The sequence below is a fragment of the Emiliania huxleyi genome (assembly GCF_000372725.1).
Source record: "Emiliania huxleyi CCMP1516 unplaced genomic scaffold EMIHUscaffold_92, whole genome shotgun sequence".
NCBI lineage: Eukaryota > Haptophyta > Isochrysidales > Noelaerhabdaceae > Emiliania > Emiliania huxleyi.
Genome location: NW_005195149.1, coordinates 6,346 through 18,848, shown reverse-complemented (window position 1 = coordinate 18,848; position 12,503 = coordinate 6,346). Strand labels below are relative to the sequence as shown.

Sequence of the window (12,503 nt, the reverse complement as noted above, 5' to 3'; positions counted from 1 at the left end):
TTTTCGATGTCGTTGTAGGCACTTTCGATGCAGCTAGCAACGGCGTCAACACTCTACACACAAACAATCCAGCTCTGCGTACACTACGGCTGCGAGCCAGGTCCCAGGACGGGCGCTGACTGGGGAAGCAACCGGGCGCTTGGCGCGTGCGACAGGGTACAGGACTCGACCACAGGAGGATACACCCGCCCATCCCTTGCCAAACGCCGCTAGATGCCATACTCGGCGCCCGGCGCCGGCCCTCCTCCCTCGGACCGGACGCGCACTGGCTTGCGCCGGCGCGGCTGCGGCCACGGCGCCGGCGCCGGCATGCGGTCCGCCCGCTGTCCGTTGGCGCGGCCAGCGGCGCCGCCCGCGTCGGCAGCGACAGCGTGTCCCACCCGCAGAGCCTGGCGAGGAGGGTTGAGGGGACGCGGAGGGATAAGGCAGAGATGGAGCACACGGCCTCCCGAGATCTCCCGAGATCTCCCGCTGCTGAGATGCATCTCGGGCGGCGTCTCGGCCGCACCTCGATTTCGTCTGCGCCGAGCGTCTCCTTCTCCACCAGGCTGTCGGTCACCGCGTCGAGGAGCGCGCGGTTGCGCGTGAGTGTGGCGTGGCAGTGCTCGTACGCCTCGTCGACCAGCCGCCGCACCGCAGCGTCGATCCGAGCCTACAGTGTGGCGCGGCCGCGTGAGGGGGTGGATGGAGCACGACTTTCTTCTTTCGAAGCCTCCACGGCAGGCATCTCTTCTCGGACGCGTCTAGACGGCACGAAGTGGCTGGGAGGCGTGCGAGCCTCCATCGCAGGTGACGCCGTCCGCGGGGCGAGTAGTCCGTTGCCCTCCTCCGTCTCCCACGCCACCGGACCGCCCCCCAAGGCGGCGGCAGCGAAGCCCCACTGCGCGACCATCTGCCGTGCGAGCGCGCGGACGCGCTGCAAGTCGCTGCGCGCGCCCGTCGTCACCTCGTCCTCTCCGTACACAACCTGCGAACGTGCCGTGGGCGCGCCACGGGATGCGGGAGAGGCCCTCACAAGTGTCTCGGAGGTCTCTCGGGGGTGTCTTGGAGGAGTGTCGGAGGCGTGTCGGAGGCGTGTCGGAGGCGTGTCGGAGGCGTGTCGGAGGCGTGTCGGAGGCGTGTCAGAGGTTTGTCGGAGGCGTCTTCACCTCCTCCGCCACGCGCCCGCCGAGCGCGACGGCGAGTCGCGCCTAGAGAGGTGCGGCGGCGTGACAGGTCCATTCTCGTCCCGGGAGGACGAGCCCAGTCCTCTCATTCAAAAGCTAGATGACTCCCGCTCGCCTTGAGGTGCGCCAGCGTGTACATCGCCGTCTCGAGCGCCTCGTCGCTCGGCGTGAAGAGCGTGAAGCCGCCGGCGCCGCTGCTGCGCGGCACGATGGTCACCTGGCGGCGGTCGCGTCGCGCTCACTAGCCAATCGCTAGCAGTGCACGCCACGGTCACTGCGGCGCGGGAAGGGGGGGGGGGGGGAGGGGGGGGCGCTGGCCACGCCTTTGTGACGGCGTCGTAGTCCGGCGTCAGCGCGCCCATCACCGCGTGCCCGGCCTCGTGGCAGGCGACCAGCCGCTGCCGCGCCGGGAAGGAGGCGCGGGACTGCTTCTGCATGCCGACGGTGATGCGGTCGATCGCGTAGTCGATCTCCTCGTACCTAGAGACGCGACGCGGGTCAGAAAAAAGAAAGACAACAGGCGCGTAGTCGACCCCCCGTACCCGATCTCCGTCTTGTCTTTGCGCGCGGCGACGATCGCCGCCTCGTTCATCAGGTTGGCGAGCGACGCGCCCGAGAAGCCGATCGTTCGGCGCGCCACGAGGCCGAGGTCGACGGCGGTCTGCATCGGCTTGTCCTTGACGTGCACGTCGAGAATGGCGCGCCGCCCCTCGACGTCTGGTAGCCCAACGTGGATGTGCCGGTCGAAGCGGCCCGGCCGCAGCAGCGCCGGGTCGAGCGTGTCTGCGCGGTTGGTCGCCGCGAGGACGAGGACGCCGCTGTTTCCGTCGAAGCCGTCCATCTCGGTCAGGATCTGGTTGAGGGTCTGCTCACGCTCACCGGACCCTCCGCCCGGCCGGCCGCTCGAGTCGCGGGTCTTGCCGACGGCGTCGATCTCGTCGATGAAGACGATGCACGGCGCGTGCTGCCGCGCCTAGGGTCAGGGTCAGGATCAGGGTCAGGATCAGGGTCAGGATCGGGGTGCTAAGGAGGGTCAGGGTCAGGGTTAGGGTTAGGGTTAGGGTTAGGGTTAGGGTTAGACGATGCACGGCGCGTGCTGCGCCTCAGCGAAGAGGGACCGCACCCTGGCGGCCCCCACGCCGACAAACATCTCGACGAACTCGGAGCCCGAGGCGGAGACGAAGGGGACGCCCGCCTAGCGTACCATACCTCCAGAGTCTCGAATCCAGTGTGGGTTCGATCCCGTGGCGGTAGGGGACGAGACGGAGGGGACGCCCGCCTCTCCCGCCACCGCGCGCGCGAGGAGGGTCTTGCCGGTGCCGGGAGGGCCCTCCATGATAGCGCCGCGCGGGATCCTATGTGCACGACGTAGGAGCCGGTGCTGCTGGAGGTGCATTGGAAGCTGGAATTATGGCCACAAGCGCTGCTGCAGGGGAGACATTGGGTCTTCGTATAGCTGCTGGGGCAGGTGCAGCTGCAGGTGGGTTCTTGGCAAACAACACCTGGCGCCGACGGCTGAGAACTTGTCCGGGTCCTTGAGAAAGTCGACCAGCTCCGACAGCTCCCTGCGCGAGCCGTCACATCCCGCGACGTCGGAGAAGGAAACGCCCGTGTCGGGCTCGAGGGTGAGGCGAGACCCCTGCAGGAGGCGTCCAGGACGTGTCCAGGAGGGTTCCAGGAGGTGTCGGACTCAGGAGATGATACGAGGCGGTGGCAAGAGGCGGCGGCGTCGGCTTGAGGGTAGGAGTAGTGGTGGTGGTGGAGGTGGTGGAGGTGGGGGAGGTGGTGGAGGTGGTGGAGGTGGCGCCTTCCGGCCACCCGCCGCGTCGAAGAGGCCGGCGTCGGCGCGCGCGATCAGGGCGAGCAGGGCGAGCAGGAGGACGAGGAAGGGCGAGAGCATGAGCACGAGCGAGGCGATGTCGATTGCAGACGGGCCAGGCTCCGGAGCGAGCTCATAGGGCACTCCCGCCTGAGTGCGGCGGGGGGGGGAGGGCGGCGTGGCCGTGATCGCCGAGGTGCGGTGCCGTGTGGGCGGTGCTGGCTGCGGGGATCCGGTCGCGGGAAGCTGCGGCTCTCCGCGCCTGCTGGAAGCGATCGAGGAGCATCGGAACCGAGTCGGGGAAGACGGCGATCGAGTGGTCGACTCCCATTGAGTCGTGGACGACTGCTGAGGCGCCATCGGCCGCGAGGCGCACGCTCTCCACGCTGTTCAGTCCGCCGCCGAAGAGACTGCTCATGCTCCACCCTTCCGCCTCACTGAGCGACGGCTGCGCTATGGCCGCGTCGGCGAGTGAGTCCGGCCCGAACGGCGTCGCCATCCGAGCGAGGAGAGGAGGGCGCACATGCGCGAGCGGGGTCGCGACGAGCCGATCGCCGCGCAGCGCCAAAGGAGCGGCGAGAAGAACGAGCATTTCGGCCGGCTACCGTGAGAGGAGGCGCCGCAATCAACAAGCAAAGGAATCGGGATTCCACTTTCGGTACTTCTAATTCTTTTCTACACTCCCAAGCAAGCACTCCCAAGTTCAGTGCCCTGTATTGAGAAGAAATCACACCGCACCAGACTCCACTCCCCACCAAGCACGCGAAATGTGGAGCCGACTCGCTGCTGCGCACACGAGCGGGTCCCTCTACCTCGGCCTCAGCGCTGCCAGCGCTGCGAGCGCCGGCGCCTTGTACCTCATTCAAAGTCAGGAGGCTGAGGATCGGCGGCGTGTGGATCACGAGCTGGTGCGGATGCGGGTCGAGGCCAAACGCAAAGCTACGGCTGAGACGGAGGAGACGCTCGCCCGCCTGCGCGCGGCACCCGTGCTGTGGGACGGCATTGTCACCCGATGCGATCCGAGCCTCGTCGGCCACGCGATGCTGACAGGCTCGAAACCAGGGTCCGCGGTCGAGGTGCTCGAGGAGCGCACGGTGGGCGAGGGCTCATACTACACGGTGCGAGATGTGGAGACGGGCAAGGTCGGGCTGCACCCCGCCTCCTGGGTCGAGCGGGCCGAGGGCTGAAGCAACACTGAGAGTCTGTGGCGTGGGCGCGCCCACCGTGTGTCACACGCAGCTATCTATGTATATAAGGTAATAATAGTATGTGCATGCATGTATCGCAGGACTCGCAGTGAGATGTGGTATGTCAATGCTCATGTAGCGTGTTTGCAACGCATCACACATTCCGACGGAGACACGACGGGCGATCCGCCGCGCGCGGGCGCGGCGTTTTTGAGCCTCTCCCCGACGTCCGAGATCAAAGCGAGCTGATCGCCACGAGATGCTCGGGGCCGGGCGACGCGCCTGCCCTTCCCTGAATTTCGCGCGCTGAGCGGCCCGCCACGGCACTCCTGCTCTTCGAGCGGCGGCTGCTGCGGTACGTGTAGGCGGCGAGGACCACGGCGACCGCTGCGAGGGCGGCCCCACCGAGCAGCAGCCCGAGCGTGAAGGCGGCGCCTTTCCCCGACGAGGCGCTGCTCTGCTCCGCCGGCGCGCAAGCTCTGCGCTTGTAGACGTCCCGCCATCCTGCGTCGTGAATGCGCGGACATCGCGGCTGAATACAGCTGAGCACGCGTCTTCCCGAGCTCTAGCTGGAATACAAAGATCTTCCGCTTCTAGGCCCTCAAGGCCGTGGCAGGTGTTGAGCGTCGGGTCGGTGCCGCACTCGCCTGCGGCAGGCATGGGTCCGCCCTCAGTGCGCCCGTCCGCTGCAGGCGGGCGGGCGGGCGGGCCAACCACACCGTCTGCCTCGCACAGACCGCCCGGCACAACACCGCCGGCCTTGCACTTTGGGAGCAGCGCAATCTCCGACTCGGGCGGGCAAAACTTGGGCACGACCGCGTCGAGGCAGGTGCCGCAGCCGCTGCCCGCGGCGCATGGCGCCTCACACGCCGCAAGCGCTCGCAGAGGTGGCGTGGGCGGGAGCGGAATCGCAGGCGGCGCGGGCGGTGAGGCCGGCGGCGCGGGCGGCGGTGCCGGAGGCAGCGGCTCGTCCGACGCGCAAAGCCGGTACACGTCCGAGGTCTCGCCGCAGTTGTTTGCGGTTCGCGAGGTACCGCACTCCCCATCGGCTTCGCAGAGCTCGCCCCGCAGACGAACGATATCGCAGGTGGGGAGCAGGTCGATGGCCTCGCGCGTCGGGCAGGCAGATGCGGCCACTAACGTGAGGCAGCGGCCGCAGTTGGCCATCGCGCGTGACTGCTGTGGAAGTCCCCCCCCCCCCCCCCCCCGGGCCGGGGGGGGTCCCCCCCCCCCCCGGGGTGGGCTTGCCCCCCCCCCCCCCCCCCCTATTGCAATACTGGAGTACACTTGATTCCGCATGGTCGGGACTACACTCCTAACAAATAAATATGTTTCCCCTATACCGCCGAGCGAGTGCTTGCGCCACTCGCCGCTTATCGCCGAAACATAGCCCAGCGAACGCACGACAACGCACCGTCACATTGGTTTTCAAAATCTCGCACGGTCAAGCGGTACGGCTTTATGTGCGCGATCTTCCCGTATTTTGAGCAGCCCGGTGCGCGCCCCGCAGAGGCCAGAGCGCAGTTCCGCGGGCCTTGGACTGCTTGGCGCCAGTAGGGGCGGCATGTGGACGCGCGCGCTCGGGTATTTCTCACTTGTATTTGAATACATTATTCACATGTTCATGGAGTACAGAGCTACAGACAGAAGTAGTATTCACATGTTCATGGATACCAGAGTCCAGACCGCCCTCGCGACTCCTCGCTGACCTGCCGGCACCAACTTGATTCCCGGATGCGCGTATCCCCCTCCCCCTACCCCCGGGGCCTCACAGTCACAGGAGACATGTCAGCGTCGGCACGTCCAAGTCACAGTGGCATGGCCTCGAGGCATTCCAACCGGCGCGTAGCCCGCGGATGCACGTGGGAGAGAGGCCCGGGCCCCCTCCCGACCCGTTGAGATGTGGGGCCTCCATGCTCTGTCGCGACGTCATAATGATTTCCGCGCCAAACTGGCGATTCGACTCGACTTGGACGGTGTCGATGCCCAGCTTGTACGCTAAAAACGGGAAAATCTCATTCCCGCCGTTAGTTCCCACCACTGAGCGCAGCGCCACAACGCTCGCCGCGATCTCGGCGCTGTAGTTGCCAACCTCCGAGAATGAATGGGTATGAAAATCGCGGACTGAGTTCGGATTGCCGTGGTTGGAAGCTGTCGCCTTCAGTTTCTTGGCCAGCAGCGAGCGGTCTCGCATCAACTCCTGATAGCTTGCGTTCAGACGCGTTCTTTCTCGCGGCTCCAGCGCCTCCGAGAAAGGCAGAGAGAGAGATTTGGGGTTGGAGAGGCTCAGAAGCCACTTCTTCGAGTGCGCCTGCCAGGTGAGGCCGGTGTAAAGGTATACGCCCGAGCCTCGAGCGGGAAAGAACCAAAAGCCATACCTCGATTTCGGCCCTTCGTCCGCCTTTTGGTATCGGATCACCTCCACCCAGCTGCGCGACGCCGTCGGTTCTCGGCTCATGGGCACGACGAGCGCGCCCGCCGTCGTGCGCCAGCCGCGGCTCGGGAAGTGGGCCAGGAGAGAGATGCTGGGGGGCGACGTATGCCTTGCGCTGATGTTCCGCTGGGCCCACTGCCACCGCGCACACCTACTCGAGTCTATGCCACACTGTGGAGTCGAACGAGCGCCGGCCGCCGGCAGGCCTGCCACTGGGCCTTTGTTGCGTGCTGTCACGTTGCAGGCCGCCATGGGCCACTCCGTCGACGGGTGGCGCCGCCGCCACTCCTCGTTGTTGTGCCACCAGTACTCCAGCGAGTGCAGATCGAAAGGCAGCGGTACCGTTGGACCGTAGACTGCTTGTACATAGCCGTACCAAGGACTCGTTACACTCTCACAGGAGGCGGGGAGGATGGAGAAAAACTCGTTTGCTTCGCGTGTGGTGCACATGGAGAAGCACGAGCACGGGGGGTCGAAGGAAGCAGCCGACCAGGAGGCGAAGAGGAGCATACTCATCGATCGCCGTGCAAAGCCCTTTCACGAGCTCTCACGCCGAGCTCTCACACCGATTTTCCTGGCATTTTTCTTTTTCGCGTTTTTTTGCTTGTTTTCATGTCTTTTTCGCGCGCGATTTTTTACTTTTTCATGGGAATACGGCGTTGGTACTTGCGGCCATACTTGCGGCCATGCTATCACGCCTTGCGACATCCTTTCGGCGCTGCTGACCGTGCCATGCTGCTCAACTGACCGCCTGCATAGCTCGCGGCCTTAGTCTTCGGCATTCAGTGACGACCTGATCGTACGGCCAGTAGGAAGGTGTCCTTCCAGCGCGTGCACGCTTCTGACGCAATGCGCGTCACAAACTGCCTCGGATCAGCTGCTGGCACTCTCGAGGCTATGCCTACACAGCCTCGCGCGCATGGGCAGTCAAGAGGGACCATGCACCTTCTCAGGACAGCGCCGGTGCCTCTCTCTTGGACCGGCAAACGTGGTGGTCTTGTGTCACCAATGTGGGACCAGTGCGGCATCGCGCCGATTGACAGCTCTGAAACTGCGCCTCACCACTGACCGGGAAGGCCGCCAAGTGGGTCAGCACCGGTCGCACATTGTGGCAGCAGTCAGCGCGCATGTCTGATAGCTAGAGCATCAGCATCAGGGTCGCAGGGTCGGATCGTGTCAAGCCTCTCGCCCGGCCGGCCGCGTGCAGACGTCGGCCTGTCTGCTGTCTCGTGTCTGGAGTGATCTGTCGGCGGTCAGTACGACCGATCAGGTCGGAGTTTTCTTATGCTGAGCCCTGGTCTGACAGCCTGACAGCAAACCCCGGACAGCGCCTGACAGTGCCCGACAGCCTGACAGCGTTGACAGCACTTCTCTGACAGCCTGACAGCACGTATCTGACAGCCTGACAGCAGAGTCTGACATCAGAGGCGTCCCGTCGCTGTCAGGCCCTAACGTGACAGCCTGACAGCTGCCCGACAGCCCGACAGCACACAGTGGCCTGACAGCAGCGCTGACAGCCCGACAGCCCGACCAGCCCGACAGCAGCACAGACCATACACAGGCCGTGCAGCCTCTTTCTTGTGCCCCATGAGGGTATAACAAAACTATTACATGCAAAGACATGTAGTCATGGGATGGTCATGGGTCTCTCCTAGGGTCTCTCTCTCAACCCTCCCGCCCCACCTCTGCGGACCCGCGGCTGTGCTACTACAAATGAAGCTACCAGCTAGCCTTCTGGGGCCCTACAGCCATATGCCTACGGCGTCTGGGTGGGGGTGGCCGCCGCCGTCTGTGCCGCCGCCGCCTGCGCCTGCGCCGCCATCTGCGCTCCCCAGGCGGCCGCCGCTGCCGGCGTGATCACGCCGTAGGAGGGGGGCAGCTGCGTAGCCGCCGGCGTCACCGGCGTCAGCGCCCCCGCCGCCGCCCGGCCAGCGGCCACAGCGGCGTCGACCGCCGCGCTGGTCGCAATCTTCTGCGCCTTGCGCTGCACCCGCACCTTGGTCTGCGTGGTGCGCTGTGAGCGGGCGCTGCCCAGCCACTTGTGCGCGATCGACCTGCGACCGCCGCGAGAGGAGGGTGAGTGTCCCGCCGTGGGTATTGATGGACACACGGCGAGGAGAACGCACGTTTGCAGCTTGGCGAGCGTCGGCTTCTCCGCGTCCACCGGCAGGTCGGCGAGCCACGCGCGGAGGTGCGACTCGCCCGCGGTGTGGCGCAGCACGTTGGAGCAGTTCGAGCCGATCGTGCCAGTCTCCCCGAAGAGCGCGCCCTTCTTCGTGCTGCACAAGGCGCAGAGGTAGTAGCCGTAGTGGCGGTCGAGCTTCCTCACCCCCTGCGAGAGGGAAGCCGGTGGGTGTGGGCGGGAGGGTGGTAGACGGCCCGCGCTACCAGAACAGAGCGTGCAAGTACTACAAGCTGACGAGCGACAACGATGGGGAGGCCTTCCGCTGGACCAGCAACTACCAGATCATCAGCAAGGTGTACCTGAAGAAGCACTCCAGTCTGCCTCTCTGCTATTCTCTCAGTGCGGCAGACAAGAAGATGGTGACGTCCACCATGAAGAAGATGGTGGGACCGGAGGCAGAGTAGAGACTAGAGTATGTGTGCAGTAGAGTCCTGCTGGTCTCCTCTTGATAGTGTCATAAGTGTGGCTGGTGTGTGTCAGAGCCTGACAGCACCCCGACAGCACCACCTGACAGCACCTGACAGCAACAGCCCAACGTCTGACAGCAGCAGCAGCCTGACAGCTCTGACAGCTCCGACAGCGTCTGACAGCAACACCCGACAGCTCTGACAGCACCCGACAGCTACAGAGCCCCTCGACTGTCAGACACGCACCCGACAGCACCCGACAGCACTGACAGCACCCGACAGCTGGTCTGACAGAGGCACCTGACAGTGCCTGACAGCTGCCCCGACAGCCCGACAGATCACCTGACAGCACCTGACAGCCTGACAGCCAGGGCTCAGTTCTTATGATTGGAGGGTCTATCTGCATGTACTCCTCGAGATCTCTCCAAATCTGCCCTCTAACCAACCGTAACCATTCGGGAAGTCGGTGCTCTGAGCGCCGGAGCTCCGTTTCCGCACTGCGGCGCGGCGCATGGTGCCTCCGGGGAACCCCGCCTCCCCCCAGAGACGGCGCATCCGGGAATCAAGTTGGTGCCGGCTGGCCACGCCGGGCGCCGGGGGGGCGCGTCTTGTGGTTTTTTCACCTCTGAAAACTTTCGCTGATTGCGGAAAACTGAACAGGTTTTCTCATCGAGGCGACAGAGGCGACCCCCCCCCCCCCCCCCCCCCCCCTCTTCCTCTCCTCCTCCTCTCCTCTCCCCGCGAGTACACGCACCTCCTCAAAGGACGTGCCGAGCGTCGCTCCGCCCAGCGAGAGCTGCTTGGAGACGTAGGCCTTGCAGCTCATGCGCCGCGTGCCGAGGCCGAGGTCGACGAGGAGGTGGACGGGCCGCTCGACGTCCTGCCCGTAAAAGTCGTGGAACAGCAGCGAAGAGTCGCTCACCCCGTCCCCCGTCGAGTACCAGCCGACCACCTGCGGCCGCGGCCGCGCGGCAGTCAGAGGAGGTCGGAGGGCCGGCCGTACCCCCCCCCCTTGGGCGTGGCTCGCCGCCGGACGCGCCTGGTGGCTGGGCTGAACCCGCTGGTAGAGCGAGAGCATCGTCGCGTGGAAGTCCGTGTTGACCGCCACCTGCTCCTCGCTCTCCGTGTGTGGCACCGGAAAGCACGAGAAGATCTCAACCTTGTTGCCCGTCACTGCGACACCAGCAGGGGCCGCGGTCGCGCCGCGCGGGGCAGGGCGAAGGCCGCCGCGGCCGTCTGCAGAGGGGATGGAGCCCGCGGGGCGGGCGGGGCAACGGGCGCGCCTGTCCCAAGCAGCGTGCCAATGACGCGCCCCTGCCCCTCCTCCCGCCGGCTGTAGTGATCGACCACGCTGAAGAGCACCACGGGGTGCACCTCAACCTCGACGCCGCCCGGGACGTGCAGGTGGGAGGACGAGAACATGCGGGAGGCAAGCACGCTCCGCCGCGCTGGCGAAAAGAATTTTACGGGCGCAAACTCCCGGCGCGCACTGGCACTAACACAGGTACACCACGGGAGCCGCCTAAGCGACTCCCGCGAGGACGGCGAGGCACTTAGCTCCGTGCACCCGCCCACCCCCGCCACAGGCAAGCTCATTCACAATCTGCTCTGCGATTGCCGTGTGAAGATGTAGGAGCCATATAGGCGCGTTGAGGCTTGCCGCCTCCTCTGCGCCAACGCGGCCTGTGCCGCAGCTTGCGATTGCTGCCAGACAAGAGGAGGAGCAGGGCCTTTTGGCGATAGGACCAGGGAATTGTTTTAATGTTTAACATGAGCGCGCGGCCTTCCGCTAAGCCTGCGGGTAGTCGCCCTCCTGCCTCTAGCTCCTATCAAAAATCGCAATCCAAACCCTGTCAGCAGAGGCCTCCTCGGGAATGCACGTTATAGCTAAGCCGCCGAAAAAGAATTCCGCGCGCGGTGCTTGCTGCCGGGCCTCCCTTGGATTGTCTGTTTTCTTTTTTCGCCCATCTCTCCTGGCTATTTATTTATTTAGGGATATCTTTTGGCCGTGTTGGGTAGCGAGATAAGACCAGAGCTCTCGGCCGCGAGGGTGTGCGTGTACGGCAGTAGCTGTGCGAAAGAAAGAAAGAAAGCCCAAGGCTGTGCGTGCGTGTGCACACCTGGCCGCGAAATTCTTTTTTTGCGCGAGCGGGCAATTCTTTTTTTGTTGCGCCATGTCCGACTCGGACTCCGGCGACGAGGAGGGGCTGCAGTTCGCGCCCGACCCCGACGCGCCCGCCGCGGTCGCCACCGTCGTGAGCGTCTCTGCGTCGTCGGCCGGCTGCAGTGGCACGGTCGTCTCTGCTTCCGCTTCGTCCAGCCACAGCAACCCCGCCGAGCCGCAGCCACCAGAGAAGGTGGAGTCGTGGGCGGTGTCGGAGGAGGAGGAGGAGCGCGAGCTGAGCGAGCGCTGGTGCACCACGCGCGAGACGCAGACCGACATGCACCTCGCAAAGTTGCAGGCGAGCGCGTGGAGCCGCCTCTGCCACTCGGCGCCGCCCGAGCCCAGCGCGCCGCCGCCCCTCACCGGCGCTCCGTTTGCCCTAGGGCGGCCTCGCGCGACGGTACCTCAACTGGGACGAGCGGTGCGCCGCGCGCGCCGACCTCGAGCGCGCCATGCAGGAGATCCGGCGCGACCGCGTCGCCGCCGCGCAGTGTGAGACCGCCTCGGCCGTCTTCTGGGTGCGCCGGCCCCTGCTGTGTGGGCGGGACGGCCCGGCGCTTCGCGGGTGGAGTCCTCTGACGCCGGCGACGACTCCGCGCCCCCACCGCCACCCTCGCCGCCTCGCTCGCCGCCTCCTCACGTCTCCGTCTCTCCGCGTCCACCGCCTCCCTCGCCGCCTGCGCCGCCGCACCTCGACCGCCGCCCCCGCCGCGCCCGCCTCGCGCAGGCCATCTGCCTCGCCCAGAACCAGGCGGCGAAGCGGCCGTCTGGCTGGGTGGTTGACTCGGCGGCCGCCGCAGCGGCGTGGCACATGGACACGATGCACGCGCAGCTGATCCACTACAAGGGGGAACGGCAGGCGGGCGGCGGGGGACCGCCCGGGCGGGGAACCGCCCCGGCGCGGCGCGCTCGTCGCGGAGGAGAGGTGCGGTGCGGACTCCCCCCCCCTCCCCTCCCACTAGGCGACCGGAGAGAAGGCGGGCAACGCGACGCGTGTCGGCAGCAGCGGGCGCGGCCGGGGCCGGGGCAGCGTGTCTGGCTACTCGGCGGCGGCGGCGATGGGAGACGCGTCCAAGATGCGCTCGCTGCGGTGCCGCCTCGCTCTAGATGCGGAAGACGTGCATCGGATGCGAGACCAGAC

At 66.0% G+C, this 12,503-nt stretch overlaps 4 protein-coding genes across 4 annotated transcripts in view; 2 read left to right on the top strand and 2 right to left on the bottom strand.

The window, feature by feature from the left end:
* Positions 1 to 10: 10 nt before the first annotated feature.
* On the bottom strand, positions 11 to 3,604 carry EMIHUDRAFT_466116 (ATP-dependent metalloprotease FtsH). Its single transcript, XM_005757183.1, has 12 exons — positions 3,248 to 3,604; positions 2,974 to 3,135; positions 2,669 to 2,805; positions 2,446 to 2,521; positions 2,290 to 2,361; positions 1,709 to 2,139; positions 1,490 to 1,646; positions 1,282 to 1,383; positions 1,149 to 1,190; positions 779 to 967; positions 509 to 652; positions 11 to 389 (listed from the first exon to the last, which is right to left on the bottom strand). Exons 1-12 carry the CDS (start codon positions 3,575 to 3,577, stop codon positions 210 to 212), a joined length of 2,022 nt encoding a protein of 673 aa, XP_005757240.1. The 5' UTR covers positions 3,578 to 3,604; the 3' UTR covers positions 11 to 209.
* A 148-nt stretch (positions 3,605 to 3,752) lies between these two features.
* EMIHUDRAFT_360098 (hypothetical protein) lies at positions 3,753 to 4,172 on the top strand (the record flags this gene model as incomplete). The annotated part of the gene is made up of 1 exon (XM_005757182.1): positions 3,753 to 4,172. One exon carries the CDS (start codon positions 3,753 to 3,755, stop codon positions 4,170 to 4,172), a length of 420 nt encoding a protein of 139 aa, XP_005757239.1.
* A 4,190-nt stretch (positions 4,173 to 8,362) lies between these two features.
* EMIHUDRAFT_107489 (hypothetical protein) lies at positions 8,363 to 10,620 on the bottom strand (the record flags this gene model as incomplete). Its single annotated transcript, XM_005757181.1, has 5 exons — positions 8,363 to 8,660; positions 8,733 to 8,938; positions 9,953 to 10,150; positions 10,256 to 10,357; positions 10,474 to 10,620. The coding sequence occupies 5 exons, from the start codon at positions 10,618 to 10,620 to the stop codon at positions 8,363 to 8,365; spliced, it is 951 nt and encodes a 316-aa protein (XP_005757238.1).
* Positions 10,621 to 11,389: 769 nt separating this feature from the next.
* The window catches only part of EMIHUDRAFT_466115 (hypothetical protein), a gene marked incomplete at its 3' end in the record, with an annotated part of 2,601 nt that continues 1,487 nt past the window's right edge, over positions 11,390 to 12,503 (top strand). Inside the window, exons 1-4 of the mRNA XM_005757180.1 lie at positions 11,390 to 11,660; positions 11,746 to 11,880; positions 12,090 to 12,287; positions 12,325 to 12,480. Of these exons, the coding sequence (XP_005757237.1) occupies positions 11,640 to 11,660; positions 11,746 to 11,880; positions 12,090 to 12,287; positions 12,325 to 12,480 (510 nt within the window). The 5' untranslated portion in view covers positions 11,390 to 11,639. The remainder of the gene's footprint in view (positions 11,661 to 11,745; positions 11,881 to 12,089; positions 12,288 to 12,324; positions 12,481 to 12,503) is intronic.

Bases quoted from the DNA above. Each gene is read 5' to 3' on its own strand.
- EMIHUDRAFT_466116 (XM_005757183.1), bottom strand. From the start codon at position 3,577: ATGCTCGTTCTTCTCGCCGCTCCTTTGGCGCTGCGCGGCGATCGGCTC. The intron at 2,806-2,973 runs GCGCCACCTCCA...CGCCTCCTGCAG, and splicing joins ACGCGGCGGGTGGCCGGAAG to GGGTCTCGCCTCACCCTCGA. The intron at 1,647-1,708 runs GTACGGGGGGTC...TCGCGTCTCTAG, and splicing joins AAAGACAAGACGGAGATCGG to GTACGAGGAGATCGACTACG.